General features: G+C 43.9%; 1 protein-coding gene across 5 annotated transcripts in view; it reads left to right on the plus strand.

Moving 5' to 3' along the window:
• WNK1 (WNK lysine deficient protein kinase 1) overlaps nucleotides 1–23,102 on the plus strand; it is a 1,566,458-nt gene that overhangs the window by 253,879 nt on the left and 1,289,477 nt on the right. For all 5 annotated transcript variants that reach the window (XM_086952842.1, XM_086952840.1, XM_086952841.1 and 2 more), the window contains exon 2: nucleotides 14,327–14,499. In XM_086952842.1, coding sequence (XP_086808968.1) covers nucleotides 14,327–14,499 — 173 coding nt within the window. The remainder of the gene's footprint in view (nucleotides 1–14,326; nucleotides 14,500–23,102) is intronic.

Raw genomic sequence — 23,102 nt, forward strand, 5'->3', positions numbered from 1 at the left:
ATAAAGGCCAGAGAAAAGTCTCTAAAGCCAGTCTGCAAAGCGCTAGGCCTCGTGGCTGTCCTACGCATTATGAAAACAGAAACCTCCTCTCTGACATTGATGTGCGGACTAGCAAAATACCTGGGGTGGGCCTGGCTAATTAGACTAAAGGCCGTAGGCAAGAGTTTGGCAGGTCCTCAAATGGAGGATCTGGGATGAATGACTGACCTGACCTAATAGTACAATGCAGGGGGCAACAAGTGGGTGTCGCCCCCTGATTATATGAAATGGTGATTTACACTCACGAATGAAATTATTTTAAACTGTATATTTTATCCTGATTTTATTGGATTTAATGGATGAACTTTTTGATATGTGCACTGTGCTCCTTTTTTAACTGTGGTCATATATTTTTATTCCTGCAATGCTTTTATGATAATTTTTTTATCGAATAAATCTTATCTATCAGTAATGGAGGCCGGCCCGTTGGAAGATCGGGTACTGACAGAGCAGATACAAAAAACGGCTCTTTCCGGATTCTATAAAAAAATAATTAACAATGCTCCAGAACCCGACGACTGTCCTACGCTTAACTTGGGAACGCGATATTGGTCCTCTCGAAGATGAACAATGGGTTGAAATACTCTAAGGTCCGAGGGAGGTGGCAATTCGGGTAAGATTAAGACTCATCCAATTGAAAATTTTACATAGAGTGTACTATCCCAGGTCAGTGCTTCTTCAAATGGGGAGATGTCCTTACTCGAGCTGCCATATAGGGGATGCGGGTAGGGTGGATCTATTTGCCACCTCCTGTGGGAGTATCCGAGCATACGGGAATTTTGGGTTAAGGTTACCTGAATAATGTCAGAGGTGGTGGGGCTTGAGGTTACGCAGGAACCCAAGTGGCTCCTCCTGCTCACCGAAGCGAATGAGGATTGGCCTCGACATGTGAAAACTTGTCTGGGTTTGGCAGCAATAGTAGCCAAGCGAAATATTGCTTGGGAATGGGGGGCTACATCTACCCCCATATTGGAGGAATGGGAAAATGACCTTGATTGGTTTTGGCAAGCCGAGACCGTGATCTATAAAAGTAGGGGGTGCCCCTAGAAAGAAGAGAACCTTTTGGAAGCGTGGAGGATATACCCGGGACTCTGATAGGGTGGGGGGTTATGATCGTACAGCTTATGCTTGATGTCTCTAATTGGAAAATTGTATGACAGATTTGAATGTCAAAAGCTTTTATGATTATTGATGTACTCTTTGTATGTGTAACCATGTCATGGTTTAATAAAAAGATCTACAAAAAATGAGTTTCCTCACTACTCCTCAACCTCCATAGACTATGCCAGCTTCTCTTGCGAGGTTTCTGCACTTCCTGTGCCCGGCTGGCAGTGTGCATGGATTTTGTAGAGGGGGCTACACTTGCCGGTTCTCTCTATTATCCGCAACCTCCATTCCCCCAGGGTTCGTTCTAAGTGTCGTAGTTAAGTTGTGATGATGTGGGGGTCTCAAGTGTATATGTTGCTTGTGTGATCGTTATGACCCCTGCCGATCATTTCGTTTGTAGAGTGGGGAAGCAGTGGTAGAAGCCTGCCTGCCTCGGACTTCTTGATTATGTTGGGCCTAACGCAGCTTTTGCTGGGCTGCCTTCAGAGGTTGCCTGTGGTCTCACCCCCGCGGAGTCTGCTCTTAGTGGAATGCAGGTGGGTCAAGGGGTAGAGTTAATAACCTGTTGTCTCAGAGAAGGATCTGTTCTTGATGATCGATTTTTCCGCTCTCCTCTTTTGCCTCCCAATTGCCTTTTCTAGTCTGAGGAGTACCAGTCCCCTGGTAATTGCACAATGGGTATAGTGGGGGAGGGTAGTGATGGGATCCTGCTTGCCTTTCACTTGTTGATGTCTTATGTTGTATCTACTGTCGGATCTCTGCTCATTCAGAACCTCCTTCCGCTACAGTACAACTTCACCTTCTCTGTCTTCGATCATTGTGGCATAGAGCGCTCCTCAACCAAATATTTCGAAGTACCAATGGGATTTATTTCATGTGATTTGATTTGATTTAAATATTTGTAAAGCGTGCAGCTGTCGCTCCGGAGGTAGCATCCTGGCGCTAATGGATAGTGAGTGTGAATAGAACAAAAGAAAGCACCCTGCCTAGGGATATAATGGCCCTAGCTAGAGGATCCATCTGCCCACAGGTTGAATAAATGAGACCCCAATTTTACCACACTAGGACAAATGTTTCTGTCCCGGATGAGAGAAATGTAGGTACTAAAGGTCCAGAGACATTTAAGTACTTAAAAGAGACTCGCAACTGTGTCCAAAGAAGAGGTATTCTGACCTCACTATCCATTAGCAAAGAACAAAAGAAGGGGGTTCCCCGTTGGGTTTCTTATAGATATAGGCAGGCCATAGGGGGAGAAACAACTGTGAATAGAACAAAAGAAAGCACCCTGCCTAGGGATATAATGGCCCTAGCTAGAGGATCCAAACAATATATAAAAGGGGCGATTAACCTAGGAGCTGACACTGCACACAACAAACACGAGGTCAATCCAAGTAAACTCGACAGAACATATTAGAAATATATATATTTTTATTTCTTTTAAATATATTTTTTTAGAGTTGAGGTAACAAAAATATAAAAGGTAAATTGTACTTTAGTTTCACGTGATACATTTAGAGCATAAAAAGGACATACACTGATGTGAGGAAAAGCAACGGAAGGGGAAATTTGTACTGTATTAAGACCTACCCAGTAACAGCCACACACCAAACATACTATCACACTTACTTATATAAATTTTCACTCTACCTAATATTCTAACATTCAACTTTCATTCTTCCATTCATTCTTCTAATCCTGGCGTGTGCAACACATAGATGGTCAGTATGTTGCATAGATCGGGATGTTATTCCAGGCAGATGACATTAATACGGGTCCTGATGTAATTAGGACAAAGAACCGCATTCCTGGAGACACAAGCCGACGCGCGTTTTCGGTGACAGGCCAATGAGGCCACACCTTCGTCAGGGCTGGGGGCAGTATACTGGGAGGGGCACAAGTATAAAATCTGAAAATAGAAAGCAAAAAGTCTTAATTTTATATTCTATATATATGCAATATCAATCAAAAAAAATTTATATTCAACATACAGTTTTCATTGTTCTGGTTCATTTTAACATTTTAAATACACATTGTATATTGATGCGATACACGTAAGGTTGACCTTTTGTAACTGTGCAATGTCAAACTACCTAGAGACACTCCCAGGAACCGATTCCCTATTGCGTGGAATCTGTGAAAGGCATAGCGATAGCCTAGGCTAATTGAACCGTAGAGCACATTTCATAACGGAGTTCATACATACATATTTTTCTGAGTATATACATACTTTCATTCTTACACACATATGACCAAATTATTACAGTAAGGCCCAGAATTCTACAAAACAAGTTGTTATAGTTATCTTCAATATTCGAGGTGAGCCTGACCTATGAATAGAACAGGAAGTTCCTTATTATATATAGAAAATTAGGGGACGGCTATTGGCATGATTTTTCAGAGGTATACAATAATATTTACCTATATTTTTTTATTAAAAGGAACCACAGGCGTATAGTTGGATCTGCTACGCTGGGGGGGCTAATACTTTCTACTTCCATTGGCTGGACTCCGAAGGTATTAATCCTATGATAGGAGTAGATTAAGAACTTATTACATATGTTATTGGTCATGGCACAGATAAAGTTAAACATATAATCAGGCAGTTTCGGGGTATAACACGTTTTTAAATAAACATTCTATATAATAAGCCTATGGTAGAGCTTTGTATTAATTCCAGATTCCGTTGCAGGTTGTCTTAGCTCATATGGTCCCAGATAACACTCAACAGATCGCTATATTTACATGAGTTATCAAAAAGGTCTTGTTGGCTAATCTCAGTTTGCAATAAACGGGTTATCATATTGGCACAATATACCTGAAGGGTCTTATAAAGTGAAGTCAGGCGGTAGTAGGAGTAGATTAAACTTCCAGGCACAAGGGGTTAATAGTTAGGACAGAATTACATGCCAAATTCATGCTCGATTATTTACGAGCTGGTACCATCCCTATCGGACTTAGAGTCCGCAACATCCCAGGGATGTTCATTGAAATCAGACAGTTCCTGGAGCGATGGGCCCTTATATCCAACCGTTGCTCCAGGGATTGGATGATGCTTATTGTGGAAACGGCCCGGGCCGTGATTGACATCCTCGATAAGGAAATACGAGAATTGGAAGACAAACTGAAAGAGGGGGGTGCAGTAGATGAGGGGAAAAGGAAGCTTGAGGAGATCCAATTTGAACTGGAATCCTTCTCCGAATACCTACTCAAAAGAAAAACTGAAAAACTGAGGAAGGATATTCGAATTTTCTCCCAGGAAAGGGCCTATCCCTACCTGGGAACCAATTTTTATACCACCCAAGAAGAGAATGCACCTCGAGGACAGGCACCTAGATGGGGCCAAGGAAGGAAAGTCACCACCTTCTCAGAAACGACTGATTCCGAGGGGGATACCCCGAAGAATATGACCCTAGCTATGACCAAGGACACAACCCCAATCAAGGACATAATTCCAACAGAGGAAATAGAAATGGAGGGTATGATCGCAATTACCAACAGAATCGTTTTTTAGGGAACCGCCGGGGCAACACCCGTCCACCGTCGAGAGCCCCACAAACGAGGAACTACCATCAGGGTCGCGGACAACCGCAGATGTATGTGCAGACCCGCCATCATCTGTGCTGGCGAACATAAGGGGGCTCCCCGTGTTCAATTTGCCAGTGAAACCATAGACCCAATGGCCATCCAACTTCTATCGAGGGGCCTATCCTTTGTACCATCTGCCAACTTTAACAAATTTGAATTGAATAGAGACCTACAGCTATTTTTCAGGAAGGTTCGCCTTCAAAAGTTTTTTCTAGAGGCGCCACCTACTGATAACAACAACAATAGATCTGGTTGTAAACCTCCCTCCTCATTTACACCCTCTTTAGAAATGGTGGGACCGGAGGTAAGTATTTTCGAAAAGACAGTCATGCATAAAATCAATAAAATGACAAAATATGTACCTATACCTAAAGCAAATTTGCCCACTCCAGAAAATAGAGCCCTCAAGGAACTTGAATCAAACAAAAATATCACAATTAATGTTATGTTATGTTATGTTATTTGTACACTTCTATAGCGCACGGCCACTCCACTAGAGTATCCCGGCGCTTTAACGAAGACTCCCAACCGAAGATGGGGAGAAACATAACACCAAAGGTCATAACAAACACAGAAACAGCATCAAGATTACGGGAAGAGCCAAGTCTTAAGGGCCTTGCGGAAAGACAGAAGACTAGAGGTCTGTCTTAGAGAGATTGGAAGATCATTCCAGGCATGAGGGGCCAAGTGACGAAAAGACCGTCCTCCTGCTCTTGCCCGTTTGATAGTGGGAACACTCATCTTTGATAAAGACGAGGATCTAAGAGATCTGGGAGGGGTATACCAAGACAGTCGTTTGGTGATATATTTGGGGCCTATGCCATGCAAGGCCTTGAAAGTCGTGGTCAAAGTTTTAAATAGAATCCTTTTTGCAACTGGGAGCCAATGCAATGTGGCAAGAAGATCCGTGGCTCTGGCTTTCCTTGGAAGACCAAAAATGGCTTGGGCTGCAGAATTCTGGGCGATTTGCAGACGCCTGACCAGATATTTGGGAAGTCCCAGAAACAGAATGTTTGCATAATCCAGCCTGGAGCAAATCAGTGCCTGGACAATAATTTTTCTGTGCTGGATAGAGACTAGGGGGAGGAATTTGCGAAGCATCCGCAGGATGCCGAAGCATTTCCCAGTGAGAGATGAAATATGTGGTCCGAAAGATAGCTTGTTGTCAATCACCACTCCCAAATTTTTGGCTTTCACAGATGAGCTAGTGGGAGGAGACATATCTTTCGGCCACCAGGTTTTCCAATCGGGTTCAGATGTACAGCCAAAGAAGAGCAGCTCCGACTTGTCGGTGTTGCACTTCAGCCCATGGCGTCCAAACTACTCAAAAACAGCACTCAAACATCCGTTAACCTGGACACCATCAAACTGACCATCCCTGTTACTTACAAAGAGGAGCTGGGTGTCGTCAGCATAGCTGACAATCCGGGCGCCAAAAGACTCCGCTGTCACTGCCAGGGGGGCCATAAAGATGTTGAACAGGAGGGGGCTCAAGATGGAACCTTGAGGGACCCCCACTTCAAGAGGTGACATTTCAGCAGAGAAAGGTGGCGCCCAGATTGTCTGCCGGCGGTCGGCTAAGAAGGATTTAAGCCAATTCCACACCGTTCCCCGCAGACCAAACTCCCAGAGTCTAGAGAGAAGAAGTGCGTGGGGAACGTTGTCGAACGCCGCCGACAGATCCAGCATAATCAGTACCACTTTTTTACCAACATCCAACTCCTCCCTGATGGCATCTGTGACTTCAAGGAGCGCGGTCTCCGTGCTGAAATTTGCACGGAAGCCAGATTGAGTATAATGCAACAGACCCCTTTCCTCGATAAAATTGGAAATAGATCTGTGAGCAAACCTTTCAGTCACTTTCGCCAGAGCAGGGAGTAAGGAGATGGGTCTGTAGTTAGCATGGACTACAGGGTCGAGCGCAGGTTTTTTAATAAGTGGCAAGATCATGGCACTCTTCCAAGCTTTGGGAACTACCCCAGAAGAGAGTGACAGATTCAAAATGGGATTAATCAGATCATTAAGAACAGGTGCCATATTTGCTAGACACTTAGCAGGGCAAGGATCCTGTGGAGATCCGGATTTGAGACTTGTCAGTATAGCAAGAGAACTCTCATGATCTAATGGGGGAAAATTGGACAGAAAGGGGCCATGATCTGGCAAGGGACACCCCAGACTTGTCGTATGCTGCTGGAAAGTGGCCTGGAGAGATGATTGAATAGAGGTAATTTTCTGTACAAAATAGACAGCTAATTCCTTCAACCAAATTTCGGAGTGAGCGTGGGTCGGAGTATAAGCAGAGGGGGAGGTGAAATCTTTAACCACCCTGAAAATTTCCTTGCAAGAATGCTCCGCTTCATTTATTCTAGCTTCCAGATAGGATTTTTTACCATCCCAAATTAATTTATGGTAAGCTCGAGTCAGCGTCTTAAATTTTAGCCTCTCAGAAAGATCATAGGATCGCCTCCATGCTCTTTCTGCTTTCTTAAGATCTTGTCGTGCTTTTTTTAGATGAGGGGTAAACCAAGGGGCAGATGTTCTCTTATCTGCAGAATTTTGTTTCTTGGCCTTGTGATAAAGGGGGTGGGATCACACTGTTCGATACCACTGACTACAAAAGAAGAATGACCGAATTGCTTTCCTCCTCTGGTCACTACATACAGATCACTCGGAACCCTGAGAACGCTCTTAAAAAATGTATATTGACAATGGTTCAGAGAGCGGTCAACCAAAACCACATCTGTGAGGCTGAAGCTGAATTTCTTACCCCGTGTAACACCAAAATACCCATTATATATGGGTTACCTAAGACCCATAAGAACAGCTCAGACCCACCCATGCGACCGATCGTCTCCACAATTGGCTCTGCTACCGAGCCACTGTCAAAGTACATTGACAAATTTCTAAATCCGATGGTGACTGAACTGGAATCATATGTGCGGGACACAGGACACTTCATCCAGCAAGTAGAAGGGATTCCATTCTGTGAGAATTCTGAAATAATTGTCACCCTTGATGTGGAAGCATTATATTCTAATATTCTTCAAAGAGGGGCGTATGATGCTATCGAAACCATACTCTCAAGACACACCGATATCACAAATAATGGATTCATCCTACAATGCCTCAAAATAGTTCTGTTTGAGAACTACTTTGAATTCGACAATATCCTATATAGGCAGGCCTCTGGAGTCAGCATGGGAGCCAGTTGTGCCCCAAGCATAGCTTGCTTATACATGGGGGAGTTTGAAAGAACAAACGTCTTTAACGAAATGGCCCCCTTCTTTGAAAACGTCAAGAGCTGGAAACGGTTCATTGACGATATTTTTTTCATCTGGAAGGGGGCCGAAGATCAACTCCGTGAATTCATCGAGTGGCTCAATGCGGCGGACGCCAATTTGAGATTTACCAGCCATATCAGCAGATCCAAAATAGAATTTCTGGATATCTGGATTGAACATCGCGAAAACCTCATTAAGGTATCTTTGTATACAAAACCCACGGCTCGAAATACTTTACTTCAATATGCCAGCTTCCATCCACGCAGTCAGAGGGATAGTATCCCTTACAGCCAGTTCCTTCGTATTAGAAGAAACTGTACTGATTTACATGACTTTCTGATCCAAGCAGACATCCTACAGGAAAAACTCCGTGTCCGAGGTTACCCACCCAGATTGATCAAAGAGTCCTTTAAACGAGCAAGATATACCAACAGAGAGGCGATGTTCATGGAAAGAAACTCTGAGAAACTAAATCAACTAGTATGCGTGACCCGTCATTCTGAAATGAACCATAGAATCAGACAAGCCATCAATTCGAGTTGGCATATTTTGAATTTAGAAAATGAGAAGACACACTTAAACCGTCCCATCTTTGCCTTAAAAAAAAATGCTAACCTGAAAAATCACCTGGTATGGGGCAAAATTCAAGAAACACCAGGAAATAACCAAACCACCATAACTGGTTTGGAACCAGTATACGGCAACCACAAATGTGGGACATGCCATATTTGCCCACTGGCCATTGTTGGTGACACTGTTAGTACCAACACCCGCACGATATCTGTTAGACGCAATGCCACCATGACCAATTGCCGTACCAGTAACATCATTTATTTGATACTGTGCCCGTGCAATCTCCCATATGTTGGGGAAACCGGTAGAGAATGCCAGGTGCGAATAGGGGAACATAAGTCCAACATTAGAAATCAAAAATCAGCAGCCCCTATGGTAGCACATTGGCTCGAAAAAGATCATAAAGAACTGGAACTTCGCTGGTTTATCTTGGAAAAGATAAAGGCCAGCCCAGGAACTGATCCTGTGTGCCTCCGAAACAAACTGGAGGTATTTTGGATTTTTTATTTGAATGCTGTAGAAAAAGGACTAAATAATGTCCTTGGCACAGGATCCCTTGCCTATCTGACGCAAAAACTATATAGAAAATAGAGGATAAAAAATACTTGGCAAATTTGTATATTTCATATATTTTTTTATTGTATCTCCAATAATATATGGGAGACAAAAAGGGATTGATGTAATGGACCCCTAAATAACGCCTTTGGTTCCCTCTAGGCTTAATTGAACTTGGAACCTTCCATTCTAAGATGGTCGCAATATAATTACTATAACCATCAGGTCCTTCTCTTAGCTTGACAGCTCTTAGTCAGTTTACCCAAGATGGCCGCGTTATAACTTCCAGTGTAAGTAAGGCAGGTAACCAGCGTGCTAGCGTCCTATTAGTTTACCCAAGATGGCGGCAGGACGCCGTATAGGAGAAATGAGTCCTTCATCTATGTCCGCGCACCTCTAACACAGCTGGTGCAGCTTTCCGTGAGGCGCGAACAATCCCCTATTTAAACGGGAATAGAGACGAAACGGGCGAGAATCCTGTCTCCCGCAGTAGGTCGACCGGTGCAGTCGGCGGAACCCCATTTAAAGACGACGGACCACTCTTTGAAGGTAATTGTCATAGAGCGGTAATCTGGGGTTTAGACGGAATCGGGTAACCCATATATGTAACAGGTTCCATCTTTGTTATTCGCCACTAGGAACCTTATCGATCCGTCCTCCTTCGTGGCAGTAGGTCGACCGGTGAGGTCGGCGGAACACCGTTTAAAAACGCCTGACTATTCCGTGAAGGTTATTATCTCAGAGTGACTATCTGGTATTTTTAGACAGGATCGGGCGAATCATACAAGTAATGGGCTCCCTCTTTTTGTTAATCACCACTAGGACTCTAATTCACCCGTTCTCCCTTGTGGCAGAAAACACAGCAGTGGCTCTCCGTGTGGCGCACCGTTTTTTGCGGTATGTATATTTGACCTACATCGCTCTCCACTACGTGAAAACTTTCAGGGATATTTTATACTTATGTGTTACACTCATCTCCCTTCCCAATAGAAATTTCGACCGATAGCCGCCAGCCGTCTTAAACCATCAGAAATACGGCGCCCTTAGACCACTTTTTAGACCTTCCTGTTCCCGATTTGAATTTCGCTGGATATTGCCTCTGGATAACTAATATATCCAGGTAATCAAGCTTTGCTATTTACCTATCCAACTGTTGGACCATATAGTTTAATAAGGGCCATAATAAGCGTGTTTGCTTTCTCAACAGGGAGTGGTTGGGAAACTATTAACCCCTTGTGCCTGGAAGTTTAATCTACTCCTACTACCGCCTGACTTCACTTTATAAGACCCTTCAGGTATATTGTGCCAATATGATAACCCCTTTATTGCAAACTGAGATTAGCCAACAAGACCTTTTTGATAACTCATGTAAATATAGCGATCTGTTGAGTGTTATCTGGGACCATATGAGCTAAGACAACCTGCAACGGAATCTGGAATTAATACAAAGCTCTACCATAGGCTTATTATATAGAATGTTGATTTAAAAATGTGTTATACCCCGAAACTGCCTGATTATATGTTTAACTTTATCTGTGCCATGACCAATAACATATGTAATAAGTTCTTAATCTACTCCTATCATAGGATTAATACCTTCGGAGTCCAGCCAATGGAAGTAGAAAGTATTAGCCCCCCAGCGTAGCAGGTCCAACTGTACGCCTGTGGTTCCTTTTAATAAAAAAATATAGGTAAATATTATTGTATACCTCTGAAAAATCATGCCAATAACCGTCCCCTAATTTTCTATATATAATAAGGAACTTCCTGTTCTATTCATAGGTCAGGCTCACCTCGAATATTGAAGATAACTATAACAACTTGTTTTGTAGAATTCTGGGCCTTACTGTAATAATTTGGTCATATGTGTGTAAGAATGAAAGTATGTATATACTCAGAAAAATATGTATGTATGAACTCCGTTATGAAATGTGCTCTACGGTTCATTTAGCCTAGGCTATCGCTATGCCTTTCACAGATTCCACGCAATAGGGAATCGGTTCCAGGGAGTGTCTCTAGGTAGTTTGACATTGCACAGTTACAAAAGGTCAACCTTACGTGTATCGCATCAATATACAATGTGTATTTAAAATGTTAAAATGAACCAGAACAATGAAAACTGTATGTTGAATATAAATTTTTTTTGATTGATATTGCATATATATAGAATATAAAATTAAGACTTTTTGCTTTCTATTTTCAGATTTTATACTTGTGCCCCTCCCAGTATACTGCCCCCAGCCCTGACGAAGGTGTGGCCTCATTGGCCTGTCACCGAAACGCGCGTCGGCTTGTGTCTCCAGGAATACGGTTCTTTGTCCTAATTACATCAGGACCCGTATTAATGTCATCTGCCTGGAATAACATCCCGATCTATGCAACATACTGACCATCTATGTGTTGCACACGCCAGGATTAGAAGAATGAATGGAAGAATGAAAGTTGAATGTTAGAATATTAGGTAGAGTGAAAATTTATATAAGTAAGTGTGATAGTATGTTTGGTGTGTGGCTGTTACTGGGTAGGTCTTAATACAGTACAAATTTCCCCTTCCGTTGCTTTTCCTCACATCAGTGTATGTCCTTTTTATGCTCTAAATGTATCACGTGAAACTAAAGTACAATTTACCTTTTATATTTTTGTTACCTCAACTCTAAAAAAATATATTTAAAAGAAATAAAAATATATATATTTCTAATATGTTCTTTCGAGTTTACTTGGATTGACCTCGTGTTTGTTGTGTGCAGTGTCAGCTCCTAGGTTAATCACCCCTTTTATATATTGTTTGGATCCTCTAGCTAGGGCCATTATATCCCTAGGCAGGGTGCTTTCTTTTGTTCTATTCACAGTTGTTTCTCCCCCTATGGCCTGCCTATATCTATAAGAAACCCAACGGGGAACCCCCTTCTTTTGTTCTTTGCTAATGGATAGTGAGGTCAGAATACCTCTTCTTTGGAGACAGTTGCGAGTCTCTTTTAAGTACTTAAATGTCTCTGGACCTTTAGTACCTACATTTCTCTCATCCGGGACAGAAACATTTGTCCTAGTGTGGTAAAATTGGGGTCTCATTTATTCAACCTGTGGGCAGATGGCCGCCCCGGCTTTGCTTCCGATAGTATGTCCCCTTTGTTCCATCACCCCAGTATAAGTGCACCTCAGCTGGCACAGTTTCTCTGGTGTCGTATGATATCTTTCTCTGCAACTCCGAATCTTGGGGCCTTGAATACCCTTCTCCAGTGCTTTAAATGGGAAAAAATAAGTGCAGGTACTCATTAAAATAAGCTAGAGGTGTAGTGAGTGGGCGGGGCTAAGGGCAAGACCTAACGATTCTTAACTTTTACAATAGTTACAGCACATACCGAAACACATGAGAAATGTGTTTATAAACAAAGCAGGTTAACTCATTAAACAAAATTAAAGACATGCAATAATATGTTAAGATCTACTTTATCGGCAAAAGTTGCACCTTCTTAATGAGATACTGTTAATTGCTGTGGGTTGGCACAATACTATTTATTTTTGAGCGCATGAGTAGGAAAAAACTGTAAATTACCCTCACTTTGAACCAAAGCTCTTATGGCTCCAAGCAAATGAAGCAAATTATCATGACCCTCCCCAGAAGATATCTCTAGTCTCTGGATAGAAACATCCATCGATCTATCCATTCATCCTTTCATCGTATAATTTACCTGCTGATGTCCACCATTTAACCTTTACAATCTGTTGGACATTGTCTTTCATCCATCATTGTTTTTCACCATTCCGTCTTTCCACCCTTCCATATACAAACCTATTAATCTGCAAACCTATCAATACATCCGTGTTTCCACTCATCCATCTCTTTATCCACCCTTTCACTCATCCTTCAATCCTTTCACTCATCTATACATCAACCCTTTCACTCCTTCATTCCATCTACCCTTTCATACATCCACCCTTTTACTCCATCTCCCCTTTCACTCAATCTCCCCTTTCACTCATCCATCATCCACCCTTTCAACCATCCACACTTCCTTTCATTCATCCATCCAATCTTTCATTTAGCCACCCATTATCCGCCCTTTTATCCAATCATCCGCCCTCTTTCACCCATCCATCCATTCTTTCACTCGTCCATTCATCTATACATTTATCCTTTCACTCACTCACCAACCCTCCCTTTTACGTTACTTATGAATCTTTGTCGCCGAGCAGACATGCACACAGAAAGTGCCTCCCATTTTCTTTAAATACCTCCAGAGTGTCTTGATTCTCTCTCTTTTTTTTTTTACAAAAAACAGGCATAAAAATGAAGGCCAACACACAAGACTCAAGTATGATAAAAGCCATTTTATACTCTTCACCTATCATGGCTTTTTTAATTGCCACTGCCAGGGGTCTGCCATGATTCCTATGTTTGCACAAATGCACCCCATAGTGTGAATGTGTTTGACAGCACAGGGCCTGAATGGACCCTGCTCTGTCAAACACAGCGTGATGGTGAGCACCTGAACATTATTCAAATGAGCTCTGCTGAGTAGCTCAGCAGGGTCTCAGATCGGGGCTGAAAAAGCGGCGCCTTGGCTGCCAGACCTGTTCCAATCCTGCTCATTAGCACTCTCAGCTAATGAGCCTAGCGTTTCATGGGTACCGGTATTCTCCACGGCAGTAGAGAAGTGACGGTACTCAGTGATAAATTCAAGAAGTGCCGGTACTCCGTACTGGTGAGTACCGGCCCATTTAAAGCACTGCCCTTCTCCTTTTCCTGCTCTTCCTTTTGGGTCAGAGGAAATGGCGTTCACTTTCGTAGTGTTTGTGTCGCTATATCCTTCTCGGAGCTTTGTCTTTGATAATAATGCATACCCATGTATTCGTCATCGCACTTATATATATGTTTTTCCTTGGCAGGTGCTGTTCCGCTTTGCCAAATAAGCACTTTGCTTTTCTTTTTCCTAAGTGGAACACATCTGCAAATAAGCATTGGCAAAGCCAATAGGTCTGGCAACACCACTGAAATCAAGGACCTACTGGCTTTGACAATATTTCATTAATTCTGAAAATCGGTCTCTCTGTTGGGGGGTGGTGTGTGTGTGTGTGTGTGTGTGTGTTTCTTGTCAAGCTTGCCCATCTTTAGGGGAAAGGGTGCAGATGATGGAGTGATATAGTATATTGTCTTATAAATGTGAATTTTTTGTCCTGTTAATTAGGACCGGAAGTTATCCAAGTCTGAGCGTCAAAGATTTAAGGAGGAGGCCGGCATGCTGAAGGGATTGCAGCATCCAAATATTGTTCGTTTCTATGACTCTTGGGAATCAACTTTGAAGGGAAAGAAATTCATTGTCTTGGTGACGGAACTGATGACATCTGGCACACTAAAAACGTAAGTCGCATTCACAATTCAGGTAAACGCAACTGAGCAGGGATTTTGTAGTTTCAGGGTACCTAAAGATTTGTATTATTGTTCAGCATATCTGTAGCTTTGAGAGAACCGGATTTAAACGGTGTTACACTTTGAGAGGGAAAATAGAATAAATGTATTGGATATCTTGCAATCTGGGATTTCTGTCAAGGGCACCCAGCAGAACAGTGGTGCATTTAAATTATTATTCTTTTTTTAAAGTATGACCGATAAACCTAATCAGTGTTGTAGAAGAAGGGTCTCTCTGACACTAACTGCATTTACATCCCTCTGTGACTTCCCCTGAACTCTGGTAGTAAAGACATACATGAATGGGTTGCATGAGGGGTAACTGAAACTGAACTCAGACAAGACAGAGGTCCTCATCCTCGGCTCCACCCACGCCGCCTTGGACGACTCCTGGTGATCGGCCTCGCTGGGAGCTGTGCCGACTCCCACCAACCACGCATGCAACCTGGGGTTCATCCTGGACTCATCTGTTTATGACCCAGCAAGGCAACACCGTCTCCTCCTCCTGCTTCAACACCCTCCGCATGCTTCGCAACATCTACCGATGGATCCCCACCGGACCAGTAGGATGGTCACCCAGTCCCTCGTCACCAGCAGGCTGGACTACGGCAACGCCCTATACGCGGAAACCACGGCTAAACTCCAGAAGACTACAACGCATACAAGAATGCCTCTGCACGCGTCATCCTAGACATCCACAGCCACATCACCGACCACCTGAGGAACCTGCACTGGCTTCCAGTCAACAAGAGGATCATCTTCAAGCTCCTCACCAAAGCTCACAAAGCACTCCACAACGCCGGACCAGCATACCTCAACAAACGACACACCTTCTACACCCTGAACCGCCAGCTTCGCTCAACTGACCTCGCCATTGTTGCACACATCCACCGAACAACCACTGGCAGCAGATCCTTCTCACCTCGCCGCCAAGACCTAGAACCCCCTCCCTCACTATCCACCTGCGACAGACCCAGGACCTGCTGACCTTCAGGAGACTTGTATGTTCAAACAGTAGCAGCCCCCCCTGACCCTGCGCCTTGAGACCCTCATGGGTGAGTAGCACGCTCTACAAATGACTGACTGACACCTACACTGTAAATAATATGGTGGGCATAGTATGCACTTAGTAATTGGGGTAGCGCAGAGTTGAACGAGTTGTAAGATATCATAAAATTGATGGGGCTTTTTTTGTTCCCTAAAAAGGTTCTGATGATGTAGGACATACTCGGATTCAAATGAATGGACGTAGAGGCATGCCAAACTGGGAGAAAACGTGCTCCCTTGGAAGTCCCATGTATTTGGAGGAAATACTCCCACTCAAATTCACAGAAGCTCTGCCTGCAACTTTACGAATTCGGACATCGGACCGAACGACTTGCTCCATCGATAATTAATTGGGAATTATTGAGGGCAAACTGCGCCATTTTGGAGAATACTTATCTCTGCTTTGTGGCAGGCACGATTTTACCAGTGATAGAAACACTCAAATCAAACTAACTGGTGCTCTTTTGAGCAAGGCTCATCAGAAAGTACGAATAAAGGATTATATATAAAGCCTTGAAGTCTCGTGGAGATTAAACGCGCCGCGTCGGCTATGATCATGTATCTTGTTTTTTTTTAAATTGAGTGAAAATTTCATCCATCAAATAAAGAAAGAAATAAACTTTTTTGACAAAACTAAGTCTCTCTCTCTCTTTGAAAGGAAAATGAAGACCGGTCTGCTTGGCTAACGAGTGAGTTCTTACGAGCTGGCTGGGTCTCTTGGCGCTTTCTAAATTGTAAGTCAGTTCTCAGATGAACCTCTACGCAGCTCAGACACGTTGAAGGTCTACTTCAGAAAAGTGGTGTTTGTTCTAGCCGGCACTACAATAGGAGTAGTACTAGAACTGAATTTCTGCGGAGGGAAGGGACAACTCGTTTCTCGATAATAATGCAGTTGCTGCAGCTCCCAAGATCAGAGCCTGTGTTGGGGAGAGTATATTGATAGTGTGGAAAAGGAAACAAACATCACGGAAAGCGGCAGCGAAGAACAGCGACGGTGTTCACCGGTATTGGGCTTGGGATACTTTTTCTCAGATGTGCGTCAGTGCAACTGATTCATGCACATCTATCGGAATAATTACCAAGTGCAATATAAAAAAGTAACGAGGAACCCATGGAATATAGTTGGTGCCCGCGCCTAAAAGATCGAACGGAAATATTACGGTCTGAAAGTCAGAGGCGCATGGAAACTTGCAGTGCGTAAGATGTTAAAGATTTTAACATCGGAATTCACCCGGAACTTTGTACCCAGCACATATTCGTTACGAGTTCAATAACTTACTTAACCTCTCTCCCTGGTGCTATTTCCCAAGTCTTCCTGTAGCCGCTCTGAGTCAAGCTGGGTTGGTTCATCTGGGCCGGCCTACACATGCCTAAGTACAGAGCTGCAGTCATTAGTTCATTGACTGAACTCTTTCCAGTTGGAACGCGGGGTCCGCAGCTTAGCTCCGGACCTGATAAGTTGTGGTACTACTATATTTCCCAATATCCCTGTGCCTCTGCCGTGAGTCAGCAGGGGGTCACTGCAGGCAGGCGCTTGATTGCGATCACTGGGACCTGAAATGTCCAGAGATTGCACTGCGCACCAGTACACCTCTGCACACGCCCTCTTCCCCTATACCGGAAATACAGGTTGAATCTTCTGACATGTAGTGTAAGTGCTGATAGTTAACTTGCCAATAAAAGTCTGGCAGCCCTGGCAAGAGTTGCGTATTCTGAACATTGGCAGCGCGCCAGCCGTCAATAGTCTGCTGGTAGCATCTCCCGCTGCACGCAACACAGGACGTGTCATACCTGTACCGCAAGATGCAAGCCTAGATCATTCCGTTCGGCTGTCAGTCTCCAGCCAAACGGTATGTTCTTTCTCATTCACAATTTAACACAACCAATGCACATAACAAAAGCGCTCCAAGATCATTCCACCCGTCACTTGTATGTGATTAGTATACCGGACACCGTTCTAAGTTGGATGGCATTTGTTCTTTCCATAGTTGAGTGGTTTAGATCGCTGCAGCGAGTGGAATTCCTGGAATTTGAGATGAACTTGCAGCCGTTCCCTTGTTTGCCATCTGCTTTTTGTAGTGGACTCCGCTTTGGTCCTATGAAGTGTGCGAGCGCCCTCTAATGGCGTCTATAAAGATATCAAGATTGTACGGTGAAAAATAGGCCAGGGTTGTTTAAAATGCAGCCAAACAAAAGAACTCTGCGCATTGAAATCCTCGGTTAGGTGGGCGAGCCACTGAAGGTTCGAGCCAGATGCTTGGCTCTGCTCAAGGTCCTGCTTGTTCCTCGAGCCTAAAACGAGCTTTCATGTGGTTTCGGCCTGCCACCCACTCTTTAACCTCCTGCACCAAGAATAATAGGGAAGCCCTTAACCTGTGGCGTGCAACAGAAGCAACACGCATCCATCTAGTGGCCGAATTTTACACAAAAAAGCTGGGTTCAATCTCGGCTTCCCACTTCATCAAATTGTGTGATCATTATTGCATATGAGAGTACCTTGAAATACGTGAGTTTATGATGTGTGCTGCCCCAAAACCTCTCTTGTGTTTGATTTAATTGACTGTAATGGGGCCCCATGTATGTTAGGAGTATTACCCTCCTTTAGGATGAACATGACATGCCTCTTAGTTTACTATTGACGTTGTCGGGGCAGGGTGTTCAAAAACAGTCACTTTTAATAAGTGCCTCTCAAATGCAGTGATTGAATCTGATGCACTAAAGTGAAACGCTTCCGCATGTTGAAGTAAAAAAAAATTACATTTTGTAGAGACTTTATCATATGTTTACACGGTTTGTTGCACAATTTACATGCCAAAGATTTTCATGGATCGGCTTGTGCGCAGGCTTTTAGAGCCAAGACAAACATTGACTCTCTCTGTTAATTTGTTGGCTCAGTCACCTTTATTTATTTATTTATTTATTTATTTATTTATTTATTTAATGATATTTATAGAGCGCGTGCAAATACCCGTAGGCGTCTCGGCGCTGGTATGCAATGCTGTGTATCCCTGATCAGCAGATTGGTATCTAGGTTTACTGGTTGAATAACCACGTCTTCAGTTTCTTTCTGAACTGGAGGAGCGTGGAACTTATTTTAATGTGGTTCGGTAAGGAGTTCCAGATTTTAGAGGCTGCGATAGAAAAGCGGCGATCACCCCATGAGACTGTTCTACTTCGTTGAACCACAAGTTGGTTCAGTGAGGAGGACCGAAGTGTTCTAGACGGGTTATAAGGAATTAGTAGTTTTTTGAGGAAGCGCGGTCCTTGATCTTGCAGGGTCTTATAAACTATGCATAATGCTTTGAATTTAGCCCTATTTTGAATGGTTAGCCAGTGGTAATCTTTCAGGGTGTCCGAGATGGGAGTAAACTTGGGTTTTTTGGATAGCACGCGTGCCGCTGCGTTCTGCACAGTCTGAAGCTTTTTCGTGACTCTGCTTTGTACATTAAGCAGAAGACCGTTGCAGTAGTCCAACGATGTCAGGACCAAGGAGGTGACTAATGTCTTGGCTGCTGAATCTGGTAAGTAAGGAATGATCTTTTTTATTACTTTGAGCTTAAAATGGGCGTTAGCTGCCACCTTGTTTGCATGGGCCATGAAACATAGCTTGTCATCAAATGTCACTCCTAGGTTTCTAACCTTAGCGGTGGGGGTAGGAGGGACACCAAGAACCGATGGCCACCAAGCTGCCGACCAGGCTGGCTGAAGGTTACCAAAGATGACCACTTCCGTTTTATCGGAATTGAGCTTCAGGCAATTTCTTGCCATCCACTCACCGATAGCAATCATCCCCCTTTGGAATCTTTCTGCTACCTCCTGTCCATCGCCCTTTATGGCCAAGACCAGCTGGGTGTCGTCAGCGTATGAGGTGAGGCTCATCCCGTGTGCTTTGATGACACTAGCAAGGTCCGACACATAGATATTAAATAGTGTCGGACTGAGGGATGAGCCTTGAGGGACCCCACACGGCAACGACAGTTCCGCTGATTGGAAAAGTCCCATGGTGACTGCCTGGGTTCTGTTGGCCAGAAAAGAGGCAAGAAGATCCTTGGCAGTTAGCTGAATACCCATCCTTTCGACACGGTCGACCAAGATCTTATGGTCGACCGTGTCGAAGGCAGCTGAAAGATCCAGAAGGACAAGCAATGCTGTACCTCCCTGATCACGGATGGTTCTTATGTCGTCAGCTGCCTTGATGAGAGCGGTTTCCGTTCCGTGGTGTTTGCGGAAACCGAACTGTGTATCATCCAGCAGATTGTGACTCTCAATGAATTCCGAGAGTTGCTGGTTCATGGCCTTTTCGGTGACTTTTGCTAGAAAAGGGAGGCTTGCGATAGGGCGATAGTTTTTTAATTCACCTTTATCTAGACCAGGCTTTTTTAGCAGGGGTTTTATCAGTGTGTTTTTTAATTAAGCAGGATAGATTCCAGATGTCAGTATAGTATTACAGACATGTGTGATAATAACCTTTAGGGATTCTGAGTCCTAATTTGTATATCATTTTTAGCAACATTTTAAATTAAAATAACCACTTTTTTTTCCAATTTAGTTAAAAAAAATTGTCTGCTCCTTGCCTAGTGTTTACCCCTGCAGCCGCCCTCCTCTTGTGACATATGTATTTTTTGTTTTTAGGATTCCAAAGTTTTATTGAGAAAATACAGTGTATCTCACAGCTCAATTTGTGTATACATATCATGTGCCCAATAAAATAAACCACTTCTCAGTTGTTGTTTGACCAGACTTCTAAACGCATCCTAGACCCCCTCCTTTAAAATATAATTTTAAGGGTAGCAATCGGGGAAAGGTGAGCACCACAAGGTCAGATTTTAAAATCAGCTAAGAATACTAAACTCAGTCTACAGTTTAATAACTGCACAGGCCTAGGTGGCCTTCTTTAGCAGAAACAAAAGTAGTACCTTTGTGCCTAGGCACTACGCAAGCAAATATTTGTAGAGAAACATAGCAAGGACATCAGAATTTTACCCTTTGTACTAGTTTGGAATATGCTATGGCAGATCTCCAGAAAAGCATCCCCTGCCTCCACCTGCACGAGGATGTGTCTTTTGCCATTAAGCTAAACCCTCAGTTTTGCAGCATGCCACAGGGTTGCCTGGAGATAGAATATTAGGTCTTTTTAGGTTTCGCCTGCACAGCGATTGAGCTATGCTTGTGAAATCTATTGTATTATAAATCCTAAAAGGGGCTTACATCCCACCCTTACTTTTCATTGGTTGATGCGCTTGCCGCTTACTTTTCCTCCATTTCTATTGGCTGTAGTATCAGTGACCCAACTTCCAAGCACTGTTTTCATCCACTTTTGTGGTTTTGCCTGCACAGTGCTTGCTTTGTTTGTCTTCCTTCCAATTACTCCATGGTTGCGCGCATTCCAGGCACACTTTTCTTTTCATCTTCGAATTCAATACAAATGCATGTTCCTGTTTGTGCTCCCTATCACCTCACCCGTTTCCCACAAACTCTTGCATTTGTATATTTGTTTACTCCCTTGTATATCCCATTGTTGATTCTTTAAAAAAAATGATTTCCAGGATTTTGAGTCTCCCGCCGAGACTCAAGCCTGGTTCCCCAGCTTCAAAATCAGTCGCTCCAGTCCATACGCCAAATCGTCTCTCCATTTCATGAGCATTATGCTCACCATAAAGATGACTGACACTCCTTTAGAATGCACAATTTAAAAGCATTACAGTTGTGTATTCCAAAGCGGCTCCGTCCGCCTTGTTTGTTGTTTTGTGACCGTGTTTCGACAACCACGGCCTTCCACCCTCCTCACTTAACTGTTTTTAAACAGAGGCAGCTCAAGCCAGTGCTTCAACCGCAACTTGCTTCCCCTCTACTGTGTCAGGATGCTTGGGTTTCCTGAGCTTCTACCTGCTGCAGGGGTGGTGCTGCTAAGAGCTGTACACAGGCAGCGGGACCAGAGCGCTCTCAGCACCGTCTGAGTCCAGGCAGCAGCCTGGCCTCTGCCCCCTCCTGCCACCAGGAGCAGGAGGGTGATGATGTTGCTGAACAGCAAGCAGGCGTTCAGCATGCCCCCTGGCCTGCACACACCCAAGTACTAGTGCTGTCCAGCCCTCTTGGGGCTCACCTAGCCTGAGCAGCAGACACGCAGCCCTGCCTCTGAGGCCACGAGGTGCTCCTGCCTGCCTGCCCTGCTGGTGAGTATAGAGGGCAGCTGCCCCTTCGCCTCAGTGCAGTACATGCCATCATTCCATGCAGGTCCAGAAAGAGGTGTTAACGGAAGGAACACAACACGTTCTCCATGAGATCCTGACATCCCTTACATGGCCATTCACTGGCAGCTCTCCAGAGTTCACTGCCTGTACCCACCCATTCACCCAGCTATCCTTGATACGCTCTTCACAGGTGCCTCTCCAGAGCTCATTTACTGCATGCATTCTGTAATGACACCCCCTTTATACCCCTACAGTGGACCCTCTCCGGAGGTCACTTACTGCTTGTGGGCGTGGATTTAGTGACTTCATCTCTATAGCCCTTCACTGCCATCTCCCCAGATCTCACTGCTTGTAGGCATGAATTCAGTGACACCCTCTCTGTAGCCCTTCTCTAGCCCGCTCCTGAGAGTACCTACTGTATGTAACCTTTCCATTTACTTCCAAGTTCCCTACGTCTTTAATCTGTGCATGCAGAAATAACAGTAACTAGGCATAGGAGATGCAGCATACAACCGCACACATCCTTCTAACCTCCTTTACTGGTAGCTCTAGTGCGCAAACTTAGGAGTACTTGACTGCTTTCCTCTCACCCCTTCTAAAGAGCCAATATCTCTAATTAATGCATGTCTGCATAATAATAATCTATTCCTCGTTCCCTCGGTGACATAACTAGAGATACGCTCATGAATTCCCCCTTTACCTTCATGGGGAGCTCAGCTGCAGAATCTTCTAACTGGAGGTTTTTTGTTCACACTTCCAGCTAATCACCCCCTCAGTCTAATGCGTGTCTAGCAGAAATTCTGCTGGCACGTTTGCTCACTCGCCAACTCTTTCCAGGTTTGTTGGGAAGTCAATGTCAAACACACAGTTTTCCACAAAATGTTTTCTTCATTTTCAGAAAGTTAAATTTCCTCTTTCGTGCCAAAAAAGAAAGCGTGACAGTGAAGGTGACCTCTAGTAATTTCCCAAACAGCTCAAACCGTTGGCACAGTTATGGGATGTAAATGCTGTTGATTTCCTTCTGTCTGTTGCTGAGGGAAAGTGGTGCTGTTTGCAACATTTACACACTACACCATGTTGAGTCTGAGTATATTAAAGAGAGTGGTATGGTTGTGCCTCCACACCCCTCCAGTAGCAGCTGTCCAGCCCTTACTCGCTGCCTCTGCCCTTGAATATGTAGGAGTCTCGTAAGGTTTTGTTTCCCACCAGGTTTAATTATGCACTCACACGTTGTGTGACGAGACCACAACAACTGCATTGCCATCTGCTCTTTCCAAACCTTGCTTTTAAGGATATTGAATCCTAGCTGGTATGTTC

The sequence above is a fragment of the Lissotriton vulgaris genome, chromosome 1_2 (assembly GCF_964263255.1).
Source record: "Lissotriton vulgaris chromosome 1_2, aLisVul1.2, whole genome shotgun sequence".
Taxonomy (NCBI): Eukaryota; Metazoa; Chordata; class Amphibia; order Caudata; family Salamandridae; genus Lissotriton; species Lissotriton vulgaris.